The sequence below is a fragment of the Zootoca vivipara genome, chromosome 6 (assembly GCF_965207765.1).
Source record: "Zootoca vivipara chromosome 6, rZooViv2.hap1.1, whole genome shotgun sequence".
Lineage (NCBI taxonomy): Eukaryota > Metazoa > Chordata > Lepidosauria > Squamata > Lacertidae > Zootoca > Zootoca vivipara.
In genome coordinates this window covers 29531926-29554496 of record NC_142589.1, presented here as the reverse complement: position 1 = coordinate 29554496, position 22571 = coordinate 29531926, and the positions used below count along the sequence as shown (strand labels likewise).

Sequence of the window (22571 nt, the reverse complement as noted above, 5' to 3'; positions counted from 1 at the left end):
TTTTGCTCACACTTCAGGGCTGAAGAATTGCCATATTTAGATTCCAGACAGACCTCTAGTTGGATTAGCAGTGGCCTTATCAGATTTATGGCTTCTACCCCAGGAATGGCTCGCTTGTGTGAATCATCTATAAGACAGGCTCCAAATGCTGGTGCTCACACACAAACAAAATCGTTTGCTCTGTGGCAGGCTGGCCGCAGCATCTCCAAATGTTCCACTGGTGAATCCTACCTTTGGGGTCCCCATCTGATGACTGCAGCATCAAGTAATAGCCTGCATGTGAGAATAAACTACCCCAGATCAACCAGACGGGACGTAACAGCTCAGTGGTCTTCAGTGATGTCAGTTCATATATTCAGCTGCCCATCATCAAATGTTTCATTACCCTGTCTTCATAAATTAAGTGACACACACAGAGATCTGCAAATTCACTCCGATAATGCCTTGGCTGAGCTGCTTATAGCCCACAGGAAGTGATGTAAGCATGGCTGTCTGTGCCAAGGAAACAGAAGGCGAGGGGAGAGACTAAACTGAAATTCACCCTGACCATAATTGTCCACATAACCCACCTAGGGGATCCATGGCACCATTCACATTACACAAACTACCATAAAGGTATCAAAACACCCAATATACTTCCAATATACTTTGCGCTGGAAGTTAAAGTGGACAACCAATTCACATTTAGACAGGAAATGCTCACAAGGAAAGCACTCCCATGAGCATTTCAAATTATGGAGGAAGGAGAGTGTCTTGCTAGGAGAGCAGCAGGGCGACACTCTTACTTGTTTGACTCAGGAATGGGTCTGGCAAAGCAGTGCCTGCTTTGGAAACAAGGTGACCAGTGCAATACAGGCAGTCTCCCTTTCATAAAAGGGTGGAAGTTACATCCTGTTCGCTTTTATTGCATTTTATTTCACAGTGACAAATAGTCACCTTTCCCCAAGAACCTCATAAAAAGCCATCTTGACAGATGGCCAAAGTAGATACATTGCACAATTCTATGCTTTTGACAGGCTTTTAAAAACCAAAACAAAAGGCAGCATCAGGAGGCTGTGGATTTGAGAGGAGGTATGGCAAGACAGGAAAGGCTGCTGAATGCTCTCCCCTTTCCATTGGTTTTCCTACTGAAGAAAATCACACTTCCCATCAGAGACAGACAGACAGACAGACAGACAGACAGACAGACAAACAAACAAACAAACAAACAAACAAACAAACAAACACTTTTGGGAAAAGAAAAATGCAGCCATATGTCTCTTGCCTACTTTGAACTGGAAGTGTTGCAACATGCGAACTTATGATAATGTCGTAAGTTTACTGACAACTGGTTGGGAAGACCAAAAGATCTTTTACTGACAATTCTACCATATCCTGCATTATGGCTTAGCCTTACTCTCCCAGTGTTTTCAGTGGTGGAGGAAGTGGGGTGCAGGGGGGTGCGGTTCGCCCCAGGTGTCATCACTGAGGTGTGTGTGTGTGTGACGAAAGAGAGCTTTTTTTAAAAAAAAATGGGATCAAGAAACTTTTAAGGAGTGACGTGATGGCTTAGGCCAGGCATCCCCAAACTTCGGCCCTCCACATGTTTTGGACTACAATTCCCATCATCCCTGACCACTGGTCCTGTTAGCTAGGGATCATGGGAGTTGTAGGCCAAAACATCTGGAGGGCCGCAGTTTGGGGATGCCTGGCTTAGGCACCTGCAGGTGAAACGGCAGTGTGGAACTTGCATTTGCCTACTGCCTCTCCCTCAGCCGCCCTACAGCTGAGGGGGAGGCAGTGGAGAGGCTCCAAGCGTTGGAGATCTGCTCCCCCATGGGCAGATCGCCCCGCCCCCCGCTGCAGGACATGCCCCCACACCAGGCACCCGAGCGGCTAGCTATACCGCTGAGTGTTTTCAAAGCATGGACAGTGCTAGCAATCAGCAAGGTTTGGAAAAGCCCAACAAGCTACTAGTGCCATCTATTCTAGCACCATCTTTGAGATGCAAGCTATGGGTCACCTCCTCCTCCACCTGGATGTTGTTGGGCTCCAACTCCCATCAGCTGCAAGCATGGCCAATAGTCAAAGATGATGGAAGACAGAGTCCAACGACATCAGGAGGCAATAGGTCCCTTTTGCTGCACTACACTCTTAAAAGTCTGTATTGAAAGCAAGGAAAGACCATTCAAAACCTGGTTCATTAGGAAGGGGCCATTTCTCAAGCATGATTAGTTACTGTTCCTAAACGATTTCTAAAACAACTGTTGGTAAGGAAACAAACTGAATTCTATTTTGAGAATGTTTGGAAACTATTGGTTGTATATTGGACTAACAAATTTCCTTGCTGTAAGGTGCATATCACAGGCTTTCTATTTTATTACTCCATTGTAAAAGCTTGATAACAACAACAAACCTGTAAGGTAGGCCCAATATCATCTTCACATCACAACCTCAGACCCAGGATATCTTTATTTGCATCAGTGGCCACATGGTCACAAGCAGGCATATTGAATTAGATAAGTGACCCAGTGCATGTCAAGTCTCTGTTAAGAAATGTGGCTTCATTCATAAACTAAAGCAATTTAGTTTTGCCCATTATCATAAAATCTCAGTTATAAGGTCTTTGCTGAATTGTGTGTGTGTGTGTGTATGTATATATATATATATATATATATATATATATATATATAGGTGTTTTTTTATAAAAAAAACAACTTTTGCAGTTGGAAAAACAGAATCTCTGCGACTGTCAGATGGCGAAAAGGTTACACCCGCCTGACAGTTTAATTCCAATAGAACATTGAATCTATTTTTGTTTGCGACACCAGGTTGCAATTTTGTGCCGCCCAGTTCAAAATCAATGCTGGCAATAACATATCTATAGAAAGCAATTTTTGAGCTTATGCAGTCCTGACTACAAATATGTTCCAGTCTGAGCAGCACTCAAAATTAAGAGGGGGACACTTAATAGCTAATGACACGACACCAGCAAATAAAGAGCCAACTTTATCACCAGCAAAAATGTCTTAAGTCCAAGGAACGCTTGATACTTTTTCAAAGCATCTCACCTGAGGAAACTCTTCCATGATGCCCTGGACATGATTCAGCAAAATTTAGAGGGACTGGGTAGAAATTTAGTACACTTCACATTAAAAGGCAAAGCTAATTTGTGCTTTCTGAAACAACAGAGGTGCTGAAACACAGACATACTTTGAAAGCCATGCTTCTCTCAATTTTGCAATGCAGTTCACTAATCAAGTACTATGTACAAAAATGGATATGCAATGGCAAAGTGTGTATGTATATAAGCACATATATTTGTGAAAATAGCATGCAAAAATGCAGTATATTATGGAAAATTGGCTCACAAAAATACATCTGGGCAAAATCACATTGCAGAATCATGGAATTGTAGAGTTGGAAGGGACCATAAGGGTCATTTAGTCCAACCCCCTGCAATGCAGAAATCTTTCACCCAACGTGGGGCTCAAACCCACAGCCCTGAGAGAAAGAGTCACATGCTCTGCTGACTGATCTATCCCAGTGTCCCAGACCTCAGGCATCCCCAAACTGTGGCCCTCCAGATGTTTTGGCCTACAACTCCCATGGTCTTTAGCTAACAGGACCAGTGGTCGGGGAAGATGAGAATTGTAGTCCTAAACATCTGGAGGGCCGAAGTTTGGGGGTGCCTGCATTAGATGGTCACATCTTCCCACCTGCAATATGTGGGGTGATTTTGCCTAGATGTATTTTTGCTACATGTTATTGACCCAACAGCAGTGCATTACTGGTGAATTTATTCTGCTTTATTGGCTGTTCCGATTCCCCAGTGCTACCACATTATTGCTTTCTTGAGGGTCTATAGCACAGCAAAAGCAGGACAATTGTGGTATGAAACTTGCAGGATTTCAGCAGGAAGGTTCAGGATGTGCACTACTTAGAAATAAAGGAGTGAGGCTACCCCAAATCTTTTGCAAGTGCACACAGTAGTGAAAACACCATTACATATGACTACCCCAATATCATGACAAGTTCAAATCATAATCCTATACAGTATAATAAAGTGCAAGTGTCTCTGCGTCCAGTCCCTGTGTCCGTGGGATTGCGCTACTGCGCATGTGCCCCACGGACAGCCGTTGGGACTTGGAGCGCAGAGACAGAGCGCGCTGGCCGGCGCGTAAGGGAGCTCTGCCTCTCGGTGTTCAGAGCAGCTCTCGCGAGAGAATCCAGAGGGCACACAAGATAGCCCCGTGCTCACGAGCGAGCACGCTCTGTCTCCACGCAGGTGCACTCACGAGGCCGTTTGCTTCTCGCGTGGACTTACTTCTAAGCGGCAGCGGCCATTACAAGTGGCGGCGGGCGAGCAATGTCAGCTCTGCGCATGTCCCCGAGGTTGCTAGAGCAACAGGTCTGTTCTAGCACCCGTTAATTTAACGGGCTTCATGACTAGTGAATAATAAAAAGGATGCTTGGAAGGGCTGCTAAACACAGAACCAAATAACTGTGAGCTTTCGTATTTTTAAAGGGTGTACAGATGTTGCTTCCTTGACCCGGGAGCTCTTGCAGCAACCTGGAGTCTGTTTTGCACCCGGCTTGATTTAACTTAATCAAGTTTGCATAATGAGAGGATGACACTGTATTAGAGAACTAATGTATTGTATTTTGCTTCAGGACTCTTTAGCAGGAACCTATTCTGTTTATTAGTATATAATTTATTTATTTTTGCAATCTATATTGTTATCTCTTTTAATATTAAAAAGGTTTTATTTATAAAGTGTTATGAATTGCAAATTATGGAGACTTTCCACCAAGCTGAGCCTTTCATCTCTCCGCCCCTTTTGTCATTGTGGCTTGGTTTTAACTTTTTAATGGAAGAAGCATTCTGGGGAACCTGAAACCCTGCTCACTATTTTTGCAACTTTTATCAGTTGATTCCAATAAAATTATTACAGGATGGTAATAAAGTATCATCCTCCTATAGCTTTTGGATTTTATTTTATTTTACCCTACCAAACCAACACCTGTAATTTTTGTACATAAAATGGATAAGGAAAAAAAAGATGTGTTCATGTATGTGTGCTGCTGTGGAATACATAACTGATTTCCAGTGAAAGTCTTCTGAACTCCCACAGCGTTGCAGTAGGCATGAATTTAGACCACAATTCGTCACACACACACCTGGGCATAAATAGTATGGCTCAATTACATCAAATGATAAACTGAACTGGTCCTGCAGATTGTCATTGCTGCATTAAAAAAAAAACCACCAAAATTTATATACCACTTGGTTGTAAAAAAACTTCTAAACAGTTTACCAAAAAAAGAGTTCAAGACAAGATAATTAAAATTTAAAGTGCATGTAACTTCTACATGTCTAAATAGGCTGATGTAAAGGAGCCTGGCTGGTGTCAATAAGTAGGGAGTTCCAAAGTTTAGGTGCTGCCACACTAAAATATAAGTTTCTTACAACTGCAGAACGAGCATTAAGTGCCACCTGCAACAGTGCCAGTTCTGCCGATCAAAGCAGTTGGGTGGGCAAACAAAGAGTAATCTTGCAACCGAACTGGTCCCAAACTGTTTACATACTATTTGCCACACCGTGAACTTGGTGTGGTAGCAAATGAACAACTTGTGCAGATCTCTGAGCAGAATCATATATACAGACAGGGTCTTACCCCAGCTAGAAGCTGTGCTGTGGCATTATTCACTAGCTGCAGAATCTGGATTAAGCACAAGGGAAGCCCCAGATGAATTGCACTGCAGTAATCCAGTCTTGTGGTCAAGCTCTCCCAGTTCAGGAACAGGGAGTTTGTAAAAGGGGCTCCTGGCCACTAAGTTTACGTGGTTCCCTGGTTCCTGAGCCAGGTCCAAAAGCCCACACAAACTGCGCAACTCCATCCACTGCAGGCAATTGACTAATTTCTTGGACATGGGACCTACTTGCCCCCAGTGCATCTATTTTGCCAGAATTCAAGCACATCTTATTTTCCCTCATCCATCCCACCACTGCATCTGGGCACCAGTCCAGGGCCTGCACAGCCTCTTCTGATCCAGATATTTTGGAGAAATAGGGTTGAGTGTCATCAGCGTAAAGATGGCACCTTTCCCCAAAATGCTTAATAACCGATCCCCGTTTCGTGTAGGTAATAAATAGCACTGGGCATAGAATAGTGCTCTGGCACCCCGTAGCTGGGGGGCTGAAAATCACTTTCCCTGTGCTCCATAGGTAGGACAGGAACAGCTGTAACACAGTGACCTCAATTCCCATTCCACAGAGCTAGTCCGGGTGGGCATGATGGTTAATGGTATCAAAAGTTGCCAAGAGAGAGAGAGGACCAGAGCAAGGTCACATCCCCCTGTCCCGGCTCTCTGCAAAGGCAATCTGACAGGGTGACCATGGGTGACTCAGTGGATCTAAATCCATGCCATCCAAGAATGCTAGCAGCTGCCCCACCACAACTCTCTCCATCACCTTCTCCCCAGAGATGTTATTTGCAACTGGTTGGCACTTATTCCAGTCCAAGGGGTCCAGGGCCGGTTTCTTTAGGAGTGGTCACATGACCACCTCATTCAAGGTTACAGAATGAAGTGTAACTTAACCACACTCTAGACCAGGCATGGTCAAACCTGGCCCTCCAGCTGTTTTGGCACTACAACTCCCATGATCCCTAGCTAACAGGACCAGTGGTCAGGGGTGATGGGAATTGTAGTCCCAAAACAGCTGGAGGGCCAAGCTTGCCCATGCAGTCTAGACCCAACCAGTCAAACCCCTACTAGAAGTAATAAGTCAAGAGGGACAAGAGGCCACGTGGTTGAGTGTACGGCCACCAGAACATTGTCTATGTCAGCTGACAGCATAAGATGAAACCAATCCCACAATACATCACCCAGTTTATGTGTTGAGATATCAGCAAAACTGGACTTGCAACTATTTGTCTCCCACATTATACTGCATGTGCTAAGGGCCGTTCCACACATGCACATCATCATCTGATGTCAGGTGTGGCATGAACCAGCCCCTACACGAGCGACAGGGAACCTGTGGCCCCCTAGATGCTGCTGGAGTGCAGCTCCCATCAGCTGCAGCAAGCATGGTCAATGGTGAGGGGTGAGGGGAGTTGTAGTTCAGCATTGTTCAATTACTTAAAATGTGCCCAAAGAGCACATTCAATGAGCTCTTCCCTACTTCCTCCTTACCCATACTGCACTTGGGTAATATCCTTCAATGACATGACACACTGATGTGATTCCTAGCAGCCTTTCAAGAGCTGGTGTCAATGACATAGAAACCCCCGATATCCATCCTTTTCTCAGTTTTAAACCCTCTTTGCTTCCCGTCCCATCCCTTACAAACCTACAATCTATACCTGCACCTCCTTACTGTCACACCTGTCCACCTCAGCCTTGTCTGGTCCTCAAAATCACCAATGAAGAAAATTGACCTGTTCAGATCTATGACGTGGAGCTTCATTTGAGGCTGGACACATCAGGGCTCCTCTTTAGCACTCTCCGAGGTGCAGTCCTGGGACAGGCAAAGTTAAGACAAGGCCTCTGAGCATGTACAGTGTTCTTTTACCTCACTAGCTGGTAATCCTAGCCAACCCTTTGGCTTTTATGCTGGGCAGGATCTTCCCTTTTAGGGAGATCACTGCAGCCATCTGTCAGTCTCACTTTTTGCCCATCCAAGCACCCAGCCTCCTCCTCCTGAGCCCCAACACATGCAATGCTGGATTACCCAATAGGCAGGCTAAGCACCTGTAAAGCAAGGCCACCAAAAGAGATTTTAAAGACGAAAAACAGTTTGACATTTGATTATTGTTTTTTTAAGGATCCAATCCATCATGGGAAAAATCAGAACTTTGTTAGACTTCCTTCCACTCCACTCCACACTTTTACGCCTATTGTTCTTTTCCCTTTTGATTACTTGACCCCACTAAAACCAGAGGGGGTCCTACTAACGTAGATTAACAAAAATAGTATTTTATTTCAAATTATATAAGGGGGGAGGCACCGTCACCTTCACGGTACTCGGGGCTTCGAAAGCACGTGCTGTCCTGGCCCCCGTCATCCCACGGACTTCCACGCCCACCCGAGACCCCACCTATTCCTCTTCCCTTCCTGCGCCTGACCAGCTGAAGCTTCCCCATAGGATGGAGCTTCCCCGACTGCTAAAGACCCTCTCCGACGGGGCACGATCGTTCTCTCCCACGTAGAGGCTGCAAGGAACCTCATTTCCCCCCACGCACCCTCCCTCTCTCTCTGCCAGCGCACCTGGAGTTCGTGCGCCCCTGCGCCAGGAGCGCCGCCCCGTCGAAAAGCGCGCAAGGACACGGAGGGCGCCCTTTCCTGGGTCCCTATGCCCTGTCCACGCGGCTCCCTCCGTGCTCTCCTTACCTGTGCGGCCCCTGAGCGAGAGGCAGCGGACCCCCTCTTTCCCCGAATCCCCGCCAGACTTTGCCCAAGCGCGGGCGCCGTCCGTCCCCACCACCATCCGCCGCGCTCGCCATCTCTCGCTCTTTCTCTCCACCTGCTCCAGACCACCTAATCACCCGAAAGCCTCCGCCTTCGGGGAGGAGGGGGGTGCTGAAAGAGACGGACCGGGCACCCATTGGCTGGCGGCGAGCGCGCCCGCCTGCCATTGGCCGCGGGCGGCGCCAGCGCTGGGAGTGGCCGGCGCTGACGCTAGGCTCGGGTTGGTGGGGTGGGAGCGCGGCGCGGCGGCGCCTTTTGTGTGCTTCGGCGACGGCAGCGGCGGCGGGGAGCTTGCCTTGGCCACTGCGAGCGAGGAAGAGAGCGAGCAGGCGGGCGGCGCTGGGGCTGGGCTGCGGCGCGCGCGCCCTTCTTCTCCCCCTCCCCTCTTTGCGCTATGCATTCGAGCGCTCCTGAGCCTTGCCAGGGGCTGCCGATGCCGCAGCTGCCGCCGCCGCCACCACCGCCGCCGCTTCTTCTAGCACGTCGAGGGGCTTGCGAGGAATAGAGCCAGGCGGCCGGCTTAGGGGGCAGCCGGGCTCTCGGGAAGGCTCGAGAGAAGCCCGAGGCGGCTGGGGAAAAGAAGAAGAAGAGGAAGGAGGAGGGAGGATCAGGATAAGAACCCGCCGGTCCGTACGCCCCTTCGGGGAAGCTGGATCTGCTGGCCGCCTAGCAGCGTTGTCCCTGCTGGGGGGATCGGAGGAGGCGGGCGAGACGAAGCGGCAGGCAGACCCGCCTGGGACGCGGCAGCGCGATGCTGGCGCTGGAGCTGCTGGGCTTGGCTTGGCTGGCCGGGGTGGCGATGGGGCAGAACGAGACGGAGCCCATCATCCTGGAGGGCAAGTGCCTGGTGGTGTGCGACTCCAACCCGGCCTCGGACCCGACGGGCACGGCGCTGGGCATCTCGGTGCGCTCGGGCAGCGCCAAGGTGGCCTTTTCGGCCATCCGCAGCACCAACCACGAGCCGTCGGAGATGAGCAACAGGACCATGATCATTTACTTCGACCAGGTGAGAGACCCCGCAGGAAATGTGAGGGCGTCGGTAGGGTTTTGCTCTTTGCTGATAAGGGAGGGATGTGTATGGGTGTGAAAGGGGGTGTTCTCGGGGTGACTGCGTGGAGGGCATGAGTGGGTGTGGTAGAGGGAAGGGGCGCTGGTTTTGGAGCAATTGCCCATCTTTCCATTCTCCCCGCCCAAGAAAATACCCTCCGAGCCATACGCAGATCAATCCCGGGTGCATAGACGGTTGTAAACCACCGTCTTTAGCTGTTCCCCGAAGAGATTTCGAATTGCCCGTGGAAACTTTAGTGGAGGGGAGTGGGGAGAGCGCATGATCGTGGGGTGGGGTAAGAGCTGTTGCTGGCTGGGCTGGCTCCATGTTCTAGTGAGAAATCCGCAGGCGAGGAGGGACCGCGTGGCGTCTCCAGATGTGGTTCGCGGTCCAGATTCTAGGGAGAGGGACGGGTGTGTTTCTCACTCTGGAGTGCCTCCTTCAGTGCCTCTTTAAAGGGAAAAAACTTAATCTGGGCCGGCGACAGATGGCCACGTTTCCGGGGAATCCATCCATCCGCTGGCGTTTTCAATCTTTCTCCCTGATTTCTCACTCTGCTCTGCCTTTCCCTTGTAGGTACTAGTGAATATCGGACTGAACTTTGACTCTGAGCGGAGCACTTTCATCGCGCCCCGAAAGGGGATCTACGGCTTTAATTTTCACGTAGTCAAAGTGTACAACAGGCAAACCATCCAGGTCAGAGAATGCTGGTTTTGCTTGAGCCACTTGCCCTTTGTGGCATGCAAGATTGTGTGAGCGTCTGTGTGTATATGCCTGTGTCTTACTCCAACTGCTGCATGCATTTAACGTGGGATAAGTTCCACGGAACTTAGCAGGGCTTACTTGGGAACAACATGCAGAGGATCAAGGCCTCCTGGTCAAACTTTTAATACTGGGCTTTGTACAGAACCATGTGTTTATTTAGCTACACAGACTGGCAGTAGCTCTGCAGGATTTGAGGGGGTCTTTTCCATCCTTACCTAAGGAATCTGGAGCTTCTGCTTGCAAAGCGAATGCTGTAGCCCTCCCCATCTTCCAAATAAATTCCTTGTGTCTTTAAAAATTCAAAACAAAATGAAGTAGGACAAGGAAGGGGCAAATCTCTCCCCCCCCCCCCCCGCGTGCTCATAACAATTAAATCCAGAGGCACTCCCACAGCAAACAACAGAGAAAATATGTTTCTATGTAATTGGGCGTACGAAAATCTCATTGAGCATCAATGTCCTTCATAATCAGGGCCCAGCCTTCCAAACAAAATCCGGAATGCCATGATCAAAGTGAGCAAATCAGAATGTTTCCCCATCTCCCCATTCATGGCATTGATGCTACCAACCAAGGATGCAACACAAAGCACTTTTACTTCGAAATAAATCCCGTGGAATAAAAGCAGGCTTGATCCCAAATAAATGTGCCTAATGATCAGATTGCTATAAAGAGTGAAATTCAAAAACAGTTTGGGTCCCCCCCCCCCATTTTCTGCCTCACCTTTCCTCCCAGCAGCTGAAGGCAGTGTACCTGGTTCTTCCATCACCACCTCACTGTTTATATTATCACAGCAACCCTGCGAGGTTGGTTTGCTGGCCCAAGGTCACCCAGGATGCTTCACGGCTAAGAAGGGATTTGAATCTGCATCCCATACAAACTTGTGCAGGATGATCAAACCTACCCCCCCAACACACAAATAGCTTTCTTTTGATCTAATATTGTGCCCCCCCCCTGCATCCCACTCCCTTTGTGGTCTGTGACTGTCTGAAGGATTAAAAGTATGGAAAATCTGTGCGTCTGAATTTAGACTAAACATGTGAAATGATTAACGCTGCAAAACATCTAAGATATATTAAGTGTGTGTGTGGGGGGGGACAAATTCTAATAATAAAAAAGGAGGTTGGAGATGAAAGCAAGTTCAGTAAACAAAACTACCGGTACCTCTGAAGACCTATTTATTTAAATTTCAAGATGGAGATAGAAAGAATGATTTTCTACCTTGCTCAGTTTAATACCCTCCTTAAAGTGTCATGTGTGACTTGGGTGATTTTTAAAATTCCATTTGTGCTTCAGAAACCCACATTCCTTCTTCTTCCCCCAATACTAACTGCTGCCCACATGCTACATAAAGTTTTATATGTCATAATCCTTACTTTACAACCTGTCAGTCTCACTGTAGTAATTTAGGACGGGGACTCGCTCACAGGGCTGAAATTGAAACTGTCTTTCTCCAATGGCTTGGGAGTCACCTCTATCTTATTTATCCTAGAAGTACCTTATCAGATGGGGGGGTGGGATTGGCCTTTCTGCTGATGGACTGAGAGCATTTTAGACCTTTCAGAAGTCTCAGCAGATCCGTTTGGGGGTTTATTAGCTGAATGATGGTTGACAGAACAAGGAAACTCCCCTCCCATGGGCCAACATGACTGAGTTATCTGGTTGCATGTTTCCCCAATATTACACTGCTCCCACTTTCATAACATCATGGGGCTTGGTCTGAACGAGTCATCTGAACAAGGGCATTGCCTGTGGGGTAAAATGGGATATGGTATCCAACAGCCTGAATACCGTGCATTGATCAGATTGGACTCTATGAGTTTCTCCTAAACAGTTGATCAGGAATACCTTATTATTATTATTATTATGACTGTATTTGTCCATTTGTCTAGCTCTAGGTCAAGATCTGTGCCTGAATCTATTTTTTGAAAGACTTGGGTGATCCTTTGCAGTTTTCCCCTAGCTCTTTCTGAGTTCGGTGGATCTTAGGCCAACGCCTTTAGCCAGAAATATGTGTGCCGTACAGAAAACATAACCTACTCATCGTATTTTGTGTAGTCACCCGCTTGGGTCCATTAATTCCAGTAGGTTTATTCTAGTAAGAGTAGGTGAGTCCTTGTATATGTAAAAGTGTGCAAATACTTTTCCCCCCCATTAGATCTACAATTTCTGCTTTAGAAAGCCCTAACGGAGTCTTTGTGGCTTGCTGTTTTCTACATCAAGAGCTAAAGTTATAGATTGCTCTGTTTAAGGAGGAATGAAGGCGGGCTGGTCTGCTTTCCTTTTGTGATGACCTCTCAGTTACTGTTTTTAGGTGACTGAAGAGGCGTAGGGTGGTGGTGGAGAATTATGGCCCGGATAAAAAATTAGGAGAGTCGGGGGAGAGGGGAGCCCCTCCGCCATAATTTGAGCAATGCTTTATTCTGTATAAATTTAGATCCACTCTTAAATCAGCTTCAAAAGCTATCAGTCACTGTCACAATGCCAAGATGGACAGCTGATCGATCTATGCTTTTATGTCCATCTCTAATTACTGGTGCCTGTGTTGTTTGCTGTGGTGGTATCTGAAAGAGCTGGATAAAACCCACTATCTCCCTTGCTTAGGCAGGCAGAAGGCTCCCTCTCTGTAGGATGCAGATTGGCTCTGTCAGGGATTCAGCATCTTTCCTGCTTCACAAATGGATAAGCTGCCCCCCTTGATGAACTTCAGAGATGCTAGCCAGAGCTTGAATGCCTTTATCTCTTCCTTCAGTCTCTGAGGTTTAAGGGGGGGGGATGTGTGTCCAGTTTTCCTGAAGGACAAGCAGCCCCTCTTGAGAGGTGTGGGGGAGAGAGAGAAGCATCCATCTGAAAGGGTTTCACACTAGATTTTGAGCCGTGCCCCATAAGCACCCCAATCTACCTCACAGGCAACTTTACCCTTAGATAATCAGATCTACATTTAATTTTATTTTATTTTTAAATTGTGATTGTGGTGCTGTAATATATTTATTTGTTCACAAAGCACTTTGAGGTCTCTCCAGGGTGGGTGGCAAGCAGCATTTACATTTAAATATAGGAATATATATATATATATATATATATATATATATATATATATATATTTAAAAAAAGGTTTGATGGAGGGGGTTGCAAGGATAGTTACGGTAGTGGTGAAAAGCGAAAGCACTCTCTACTGCTGAATCTGGAGGAACAAAATTAATCTGATCTGGCAGCAGAACGGACAGTACCTTTCCTTTTCTACCAAAAAAGAAAAAGAAAAAAGGAAATGGAACAATGCTATCTGGAGGTCATTCCTAGAAAGTTTGGGAGAGTGACATCATAATGCTCAGCTGCCAACCCTTAGATCTGCATCCTTTTCATTTACCAATCACCCACCCATTTTCCTTTGTGTCTTTGGCTGATATACATGGCTTATCCTATAAGATTTCTTCATGCATCGAAGAAGCAAGTTTTCATTCCATGCTTGTTATGGCAATATAGTCTGGGATGCTATTGGAAACATTCTGGCTAATACCCCCCTCTTCCTGTGCAATCCCGTGCAATGCCTACTTAGAAGGAACTCCTGTCCCATTGAGTTTTTTGCAGCCTCAGGCGGCAATCTGATGCATACTTTCTTGGGAGTAATCCCTATTGAACACAGTGGGACACAAATGAGTAAACCTGCATGGGATTGGGCTGCTGATGTTCACTTGTTGCAACCCTGTGAAAGAAAGAAAGAAAGAAAGAAAGAAAGAAAGAAAGAAAGAAAGAAAGAAAGAAATTCTAATAAACAATTAATGGAGGGAGGGGAAATTCATTTCACCAGGTGCTTCTAATTGGGGGAAAAAACACCCTGCCAGCCATTTCTGTGAATTTGCCTGCTGCCTCCTCTTCCTTTCATTGATGGGGACTTTGTCTTACACTTGCTTTTCAGGTGAGCCTGATGCTGAATGGTTGGCCAGTGATTTCTGCCTTTGCCGGGGACCAGGATGTCACCCGTGAAGCCGCCAGCAATGGGGTCCTGATCCAGATGGAGAAAGGAGACAGAGCTTATTTGAAACTGGAGAGAGGAAACTTAATGGGGGGTTGGAAATATTCAACCTTCTCTGGATTTCTAGTATTCCCTCTTTAAACAACTTGCCGACTGGCTGAGGAAGGGAGGAAGGAGCAAGTCTTTCAGCACTGCTTACCAATCCCTGAATTTGTAGCTGGATAGAAGGAATCTCGGACAGCAAAAAGCTTCTGGATACTATCGACATAACTGCAGAAGTTAAACCCTTAACTTAGGTTTGTGTGCATTGCTCTGAAGATCTCTGTAATGGCGCAGCCGGACAACGGAAGACGCTTGAATTCATCCTCCTTCAATAATTATTTCTCTTTTCTCTCTCCCATTTTGCAATCCAAATTATGTTACATCCCCATTTAACTGATATTATTAGCTACCATTGCACCCCACCCACTGCCCCCGCAAGCTCCTACATGGTACCTACTTCACACATCCTTTTTACAGCCAATTTGGGTTTGTTTTTAACATTATATATCTCTATTTTTTACTCTTTCCCTGAGTTTTAAAAAAAGTATTTTTGAATACATGGGTGCCATGGTTGAGAGGTGCAATGCAAACCCTGCTGTGATGCTACTAGTAAGGAAATCTGGGGAGGGTAGGACTATCAACACAAACTTATTCTAGCCAAATCCTGATTTTCACTATTTCTATGTAATTCTGAGTGATTGTGGAATTTTCAGGCTGCTCGATGTTTTGATGCTTGTTTTTCGCTCTTGTAAATTTGTGGCCCAACTACATGCCGGAAAGTATATTGAACTTTTACTAATTAATCTGTAAGATAAAAACCAGAAAAGAAGTGTGGATATTGACATAATTTAATTTAGGCTTTAGGTTTTTTTTTAAGGTTTAAATGGGGTTTTTTAATTTAATTTAATTTAATTTTCCTTAGATGAGAAACAAAGCAACTTGGTGTAGTTAACACAATCTTAACCAGATGTAGGATGAGGAGAGATATACCAACAAAAATGAAAGGGGGAGGGGGCAGAAATATGCAATCACAGCCATTTGTTGCCATTTCCACTTGTCTGTTCTGATTCTGGATATGAAACAGAAGAAAATGAAAGCACAGTCTTCAGAAACCAAGAGTGCAAATAGTCCCTTTTAGCAGTGTTCAAGTCCTTGTTCTTCCTCATAGTTTCATGTGCCGTTTTAAAAAGTTGGGGCTCATGTGTCAATTTCAGTAACTACTCTCTCAGTTTAACAATACTGCTCTATTGACACAAGTTCCTCAAGGTAGGAGGAAGAGGAGGAGGAGAGCCCCCACCATAGCTGCCAAGTTATCCCCTTTTTAAAGGGAAATTCCCTTATGCTGAATAGGCTTCCTCGTGAGAAAAGGGAAAACTTGGCAGCTATGGCCCCCACCCTGAACAGTCGCCAAGAAAATGCCCACAAAATTCTCCCCTCTGTTCTCTTTACCATTGTATGTATTACATTCTCTCAATCAAATTACGTTTTATAAAGCTGTCTTGCTTTCAAAGGAAGAGAGGAAAGAAACCCCCTTACAAGGTATACCTAAAATGCTAGTATTATTATTTGCTAGTAATATTTTGTTTACAGTCTTTCAGAAATGTAAATGCTATAATTTTGCAGCACTCTAAAGAGAACTACTACTTTTATTATCAAGGTAAAGTAAAATACTTTTGATTGTAATCAAAACATAATGTGAAATAAAACCAGTGGAATAAACAAATGGATTTATTGGGGTGTAGAGAGCCCTCCTGCCCCTGACTCTTCTTCACAAAAAATAATAATACAGGTCAGACTTGGAAGTTAACTAGACATCTATAAATCAAAAGAATAGCTGGATATAAACAGCCAATTTCTCAATTTGGAGCCGTAATGTGGAGACCGGCTGCCACAGAGTTAAAATGTGATGGCTTCCCCCCCCCTTCCTTCCCCAAACCTGGGTTCCAAGAAGGAATTTAATTAGCTCCTAGGGGGGCAGTTAATTCTGGCTTAATAAGCAATGCTTTATTTTATGCTCGATGGAGGGTGATGTGTGGATGTGTCCTTGTTAATAGTTCCATACAGCAAACAGAGATGCCAGGCTTTTGAAAAGCCTGTGGGAAAATGGGATGGGAACAAAAGAGGAAGGTGAGTTTTGTTCATTGGGCACACAGGTTGAAAGCTATCAGGGAAGCCTTTGATGCAGCTGAGAAGTGGAATTGCAACTTGGGAGGGGAGCTGGTCAATTTCCACCAGGCCAGGTAGAAGGAGAGGGTAAGGGTTCACATGAGAGCTGCTATAGGGAGGTGGTTGGGCTCCAGTAATGCAAGAAGCCCCAGGTTCAAATGATGCCTCTTCCTGCCACAAAACCACTCAGGTGCTCTTAGGCAAATTCCTTTGCTTCAGGTTCCCACCTCACTATAAAACGTAAGCAATACTAACCTGCTCTGGGGGGTAGGGAGAGGGCAACATTTTATGGCACCGTAAATACTTAATTTTATTATGACAGAAGCGTCTTTTCAGGATGACTGAGGGCATGTATGTGAAATGCTTTCAAGACGTCACAAGTCCTAGGTATGATGGTGAAAAGTCCATTGAACATTCCCTGTTCAGACAGATGGCAGGGTGACGTAGGAAGGGGTGACTGAATCAGGGTGGTTGCAGAGCAAATCTCCCAAAATATATCCTGAACCCCTATTTTCCAAATATCTCCCTGCCCCAAGCATCTGCTTGTATATGCTTCTCTGCCAGGAGAGAAATGCAGATGTGTTTGACTACTAGGAAAACTGGAACTGGGTGCATGGAGGGATTAGGAGGGCCAGTTTAAGAAAATATAGTTTCTGTGTCTGTGTCAGTGTCTTTTCTTGTTCATACAACTTCCCACTGGCTTTGGGCATTTTTTTAAAAAATCTGATCATGCTAATCATGTGATAATATTCAATAGTGTATACATTATTCTTTTGAGATGTTTGTGTGTTCAAGCTCTCCCTCCACACCGTGGGGGGTGGGGGTGCATCCCTGACCCTCCAGATGTTTTTGGACTCCAACTCCCATCAACCCCAGCAAGCACAGCCTGCAGACAGCAGTGATGGGAGTCCTATCAACATCTGATGGGCAGCAGGTTTCCCACTCCTGTCCTCAGAAGGACCTTGCAAGGTCGGCCAGTAGGCTCAGATGGAGAAGAAGAAGTTCCTTTTGTCTTAAGATCATGCGGCAAGTCTTTGGGCAGGGTCATGATTTAAATCTGAGGGCTGTTAAGTAATGACGGGCTCCAGTCCAGGAGAGAGGCGGACAGGCGGTATTTGTGTCGGGAAGGAGGGCACTGCAGTGGCAGCTGGCTGTGATGCTGTCTTGAAAGGGAAGGAGAGACCCAGCCGCTCCGCTAGGAACGGATCCAGGCTTCTTTGGCATGGGGAGTCTCTGGCTAAAACCCACCCTAAACCCTCCCCCAGCGATTGAGATCGATGGGGGGAGGCGAATGGTGGCGGGAGAAGAGGAGGGGGAGACACCTGGCTGCGTGGTCTTTGTCTTGGTAGGGACTCGCGGAGGTCGGAGGAGATTTTTTAATTATTTTTTTAAACCCCGGGATTTTCACGAGACCATTTTAGGGGAACGTTTCCTTTTCAATGCTCCTCTTTCGGGGTTGTCGTCTCCCTACTTAAAACCTCTGAGTAGACTCACTGAAATTAATGCACTTGAATTAGTAACGCTCATCCATTTCAATAGAAGGCCTAACAGTGAAGAGAACCCTTATTTGATCATTGGGGAAAGGTTTAAAACGAATTCTTTCATTTAGCGTGTGTTTGCAGAGAAATTTTAAAAATCCCTTTTTTAAAAAAGGAAGGGGAAAATATATTTGATGAAGATATACTTGAAAGTGCCAGGCAGGTAACATCTTAGAAGAGGCCTCCATGCCCACCGTCCTAGCCCCAGGGTTTTGTTTTGTTTTTGCGGGGAAAGAGCCTGCAGAAAGATAGATTTTTTAAAAAATTTGCTCACAAGGTTAACCGTACCAAATTGATCAGTTAATATTGCGATCCTATGCACGCTTTCTTGGGAGAACGTGCCATTGAAGTGAGCGAAACTAACCTCTTACCTAGGATGGTCATTGGGCGATCCTATGTTTATTTAACCGGGAACCCAGCCTCACCGTGCTCAGTGGGACCTTTTCAGCTCTGTTGGATAGTTCCCCGCGGGAGCCGGCCGCGCTGTCCTCTCAATCCGCTTCGGTTGCTTTCCCCTTTCATTGAAGCTGTCCCCCGCGTGCAGACACACCGAAGTCATCAGGGGGTTGGACTAGATGACCCTCGAGATCCTTTCCAACTCTACAATTCTATGATCTCATCCTTTCCGACTAAAGGACCAAGTCGGTTTCCCGCCGGCACCGCTGGTCAATTTACGCGCGGTTATTTATAGGGCCTCCGCAGCAAAGCGGGGAAACTCGGAATCTCGGGTCGCCTATCGGGGCTGCCCGCTGCTCCATGGGCCCCTGCGACGTCCCTGCTGCTAGCAGGGAGGCAGCGACAGTTCCAGCCAGGAGGGGCTCGTGACATTATTGCTGGAAACTCTGCTGCAAAGCAAGTGAGCGAGGATCGGACGGAGCGACTTCTCTACGCCTCTCCAAAGGCGAGAGCGTGAAACTGACCAACCTAGTCGCTGTTAGGGGGCTCAGAAGCAAACAAAAAGTAAAAGGCTAAAAACAAAAACAAAAAAACCCCACATAACCCAGAGGATTGGGGGTGGGGGGTGGGGGAGAGAGATACGAAATTGACTAGTCGGCGGAGAAATTGAGGCGCGCGCTCTGCTTATGAGAAGCACCGCACCCTTCGCGATTTGACTATCCATAGAATATCCCTCTTCCCCCCCCCCCCGCGTGATGTGCGCAGTATTTCGAATATAAGAGGCTCTCAAAATTTCAGGCCGTGGCTGTCCATTTCCTAGGCACGTGCGCCTACTCAGAGTAAGACCAGCTGCGTTTGCTCCGGAGTTAATACGCGTGCACCCGATGGCCACCTTCCTGACAAGAAGCGCGCACGAGCTTAGCAGTATGTTAGCCTTCAGAGAGATGGAGAGAGGTCTTAAATTAAAACATGTTTAGATGGGAACAAGCCCCGCTGATTTAAAATAGAACTGGCTTCCAACTGTAGGCGCGCGGGAAGGTTCTTTTGCTTGGGAATGTGCATGTATGAAGGTGAGTCGAATGGTCAGGCGGGTGGAATTTTTGGGTGTCTCCACATCCCCCCCCCCATTTCACCTTACTTTGCATAGCTGCCAAGTTATTCCCTTATGCTGAATAGGCGTCCTCGTGAGAAAAGGGAAAACTTGGCAGCTATGCTTACTTTGTGGAGCAGGGACCGGCAGGAACGTAGGGCCGTCGCTTGCGTCACAGCAGTGATGATGACGTCACCTCCCAGGGCGCTATTGGCCCAATCCTCTGTTTGCCAAATAAAGAAGCTTTTCTCAGAGAGAAGCCCACCACGTAAGATAAGCAGAGGAAGAGGTAAGGAGCATTCTCATGCATAGCTAAGGCTGCCACTTTGTTTTGAATATCAATATTATTATTATTATTATTAATAAATAGTAGTTATTGTTATCAGCATTTATTACAATTTGTTATCTGCCCATCACCCTAAGGTCCCAGGGACAGTTACAACAGTTGAAACAGTATTGGGAGGGCAAAGTAGAAAACAACTTAAAATTACAGAAATAAGGTGGGTATGAAAAATATGAGTCTCCAGTGTCAGGTGAGTCTTCAGCATTTGCCAAAAGTGGAGCAATGAAGGTGCCAGATGTACCTTTCTGGGGAGGGAGTTTCACAGCTTAGAACTTCAAAGTCTATTTATTATGACCAATGAAAATTTCACAAAGCAAGGCACAAGCTTCTGAGTCCACCAGAGTTCTTTATAATGCTGGATGTTAAGCAAAGACAGAAGCATGAGGGTTGGATAGAAAATGCTTTGGTACTGATGTCTGCACTGATTGTATGGTCTTAGAAGGGGTGTGGCTATGGGGATGGTCATGGAGAGTGCCTGGACTTCAGTAATAACCTCAGTACTACTTAGGATTTGGAATTTAGCAATCTGCTTCCTATGGACTCCACTCCTGGTCCATCTAGCTCAAAATTGCCCATACAGACTGGCAGTGGCTTTCCAGGGTTACAGGAGGAGGTCTTTCCAAGGAATGAGGAAGCTGTGATGCTCCAGATATTGCTGGACTCCAACTCCCATCAGCCCCAGCCATCATGGCCAGTGGTCAGGCATGATGGGAGCTTGAGTCCAGCAACACCAGGGGGGCCAGCTGTAACATTGCAAGGGACCATGAGGATCATCTAGTCCAACCCCCATGTAATGCAGGAATCTTTTGTGCAACGTGGGGCTTGAACCCACGGCCCTGAGATTAAGAGTCTCATTCTCTACTGACTGAGCTACTATAACTCCCCATCTCTGCCCTACTGGAAATGTCAGGAACTGGACCTCCTGTATGCAGAGTATGCCCTGTACCAGTGAGCACAGCCCTTTGTTAGAGTTACAGAGGAATCCCATACACATTTGCTCACAAGTAAATGCCACTGAGTTCAATAGGGCCTTACTCACAGGTAAACAGAGGTGCAGTGGGAGGCAACAGGACTTGGAATTTACCAAGAAATGTGCCATTTGCATGAGAAAGTGTAACAAAGTGCTCAGCAGGCGTGGGAGAGGCTCCTGTCCTTTGTAAGAGGTTTTAAAGCAGAACCCAGATGGTTATCAATCAGGCATGTTGTGCTTGCTTGCTTGCTTGTGTTATGTTATTTATTACATTTCTATTCCCCCCCCCTTTCCTCCAAGAAACTCAAGGTGGTGTACATGTCTCTCCCTCTCCCCCATTTTATCCCCACAACGACCCTGTGAGGTTGGTCAGGCTGAGAGACAGTGACTGGCCCAAGGTCACCTGGCAAGTGTCATGGTTGAGTGTGGGATTTGAACCCTGGTCCTCCAGGCCTTCGTCCATCACCTGTAATCACTACACCACACTGGCTCTCTCTTCTTACTTGTAAAACATCCTGAGAATCTTTGTTATTGGGCAGTATATAAACATTGTAAATAAAAATTCAAGGGAAAAACTGTTGGAGTAGCAGATTCCCTGGACCTCTTAGAGACTGGAGTAGTTGATAGTTTTCAGAGCTTGATTAACGGAAATCCCCCCCCCCTGGTTCAATGAATGAGCAGCCTATTTTGATGGGGTTTTTTGGGTGTGTGTGTGTATGCTTAGACTACATACTCAGGGCTGACATGCACTGTTTTCCTGTCCTGGGTGACATTCCTCTCCCCCTTCTGTATTGTGCTACATGCTATTGATTGGTCAATTCAGGGCAACAGGTCTTGGAGCTTGGGGTGGTTTTTTGGGGGGGGGGGTCTGCCTGCCTCTTAAGGCCTTTCATAGGCTGCATCTGGACAATTGCTAATTTGCGGGTATAATTCAATTGTATGCTGGCAAATTTAGGCTGTGCCATTTTGGTGGTGGTGGTGGTACTAATAAGACCGATTTGGAAGTGCACTGGATAACAGCAGCATCAGGGTGTTGTCATATAACCTCAGTGCAAGCAAATGAGAATGAACGGCCAATAAACAGCCCTGTCATATGACCTCTGTGCAAATTTTGCACAAACAACTGGATGGAGGAATGCTCAGGCAGCAGGTCGCCTGGAAAAGCCCTGAGCTGCAGCTGGTTCTTCTGCTCCATATTCTGAAACCTCTTAATAGTTTGGAAAGCCCTGCCTTCCAGCCCCTGGAACTCTGCTACGCTGAGGCTGTGCTGCCTAGGAGATGAGTCTATCTCTGCATATGCTGCCTCCCTTTTGTAAAAGCACTCCAGCTATCAGTAGTGTGTATGTTTGCATTCTCATTTTATTTAGCACTCAACCTTGGCTTGGTTCTTTCTCCGGCGCATCTCAAATCATGTGCACCCGTATAATCCCTGCCCTCTGCATGCATCAGAAGCAAGCTAGTTCCTTTAAAGCCTTGGCTCATGCCACAATAAATGTGTCAATCTCTGAAGTGTTACATCCTCCTTTTAAAATAATCCCCGTGTTATTGCTATTAAACACACACACACACACCTACAACGCCACGGAATCTGCTGTGCTTGTTCCATTGGTGGGTTATATGAGCCTTCCAGATCCCTCCCCACAGCTAGAGTCTGCTGGCATCTATCCAGAAATTCATTAGGCAAGCCCAGGATCATTATGGTTTTATTAGACCAGGTTAAGCAATCCACAAACTCAGCAAGAATTGTATAGCCAAGGGGAGGGACTGGAGCTATAAAGGAGCGTGAATG

At 46.5% G+C, this 22571-nt stretch overlaps 1 protein-coding gene across 1 annotated transcript; it reads left to right on the top strand.

The window, feature by feature from the left end:
* The first annotated feature begins 8704 nt into the window (after nt 1-8704).
* Nucleotides 8705-16031, top strand: CBLN1 (cerebellin 1 precursor). Its single transcript, XM_035119896.3, has 3 exons — nt 8705-9460; nt 10079-10198; nt 14181-16031. Exons 1-3 carry the CDS (start codon nt 9206-9208, stop codon nt 14376-14378), a joined length of 573 nt encoding a protein of 190 aa, XP_034975787.1. The 5' UTR covers nt 8705-9205; the 3' UTR covers nt 14379-16031.
* The last annotated feature ends 6540 nt before the right edge of the window (nt 16032-22571 follow it).

What these genes read in the sequence shown, in the direction of transcription:
- CBLN1 (XM_035119896.3), top strand. Translation starts at nt 9,206, where the DNA reads ATGCTGGCGCTGGAGCTGCTGGGCTTGGCTTGGCTGGCCGGGGTGGCG. An exon ending in TGATCATTTACTTCGACCAG is followed by an intron (nt 9,461 to 10,078) that starts GTGAGAGACCCC and finishes TTTCCCTTGTAG; the next exon opens with GTACTAGTGAATATCGGACT. An exon ending in ACAACAGGCAAACCATCCAG is followed by an intron (nt 10,199 to 14,180) that starts GTCAGAGAATGC and finishes CTTGCTTTTCAG; the next exon opens with GTGAGCCTGATGCTGAATGG.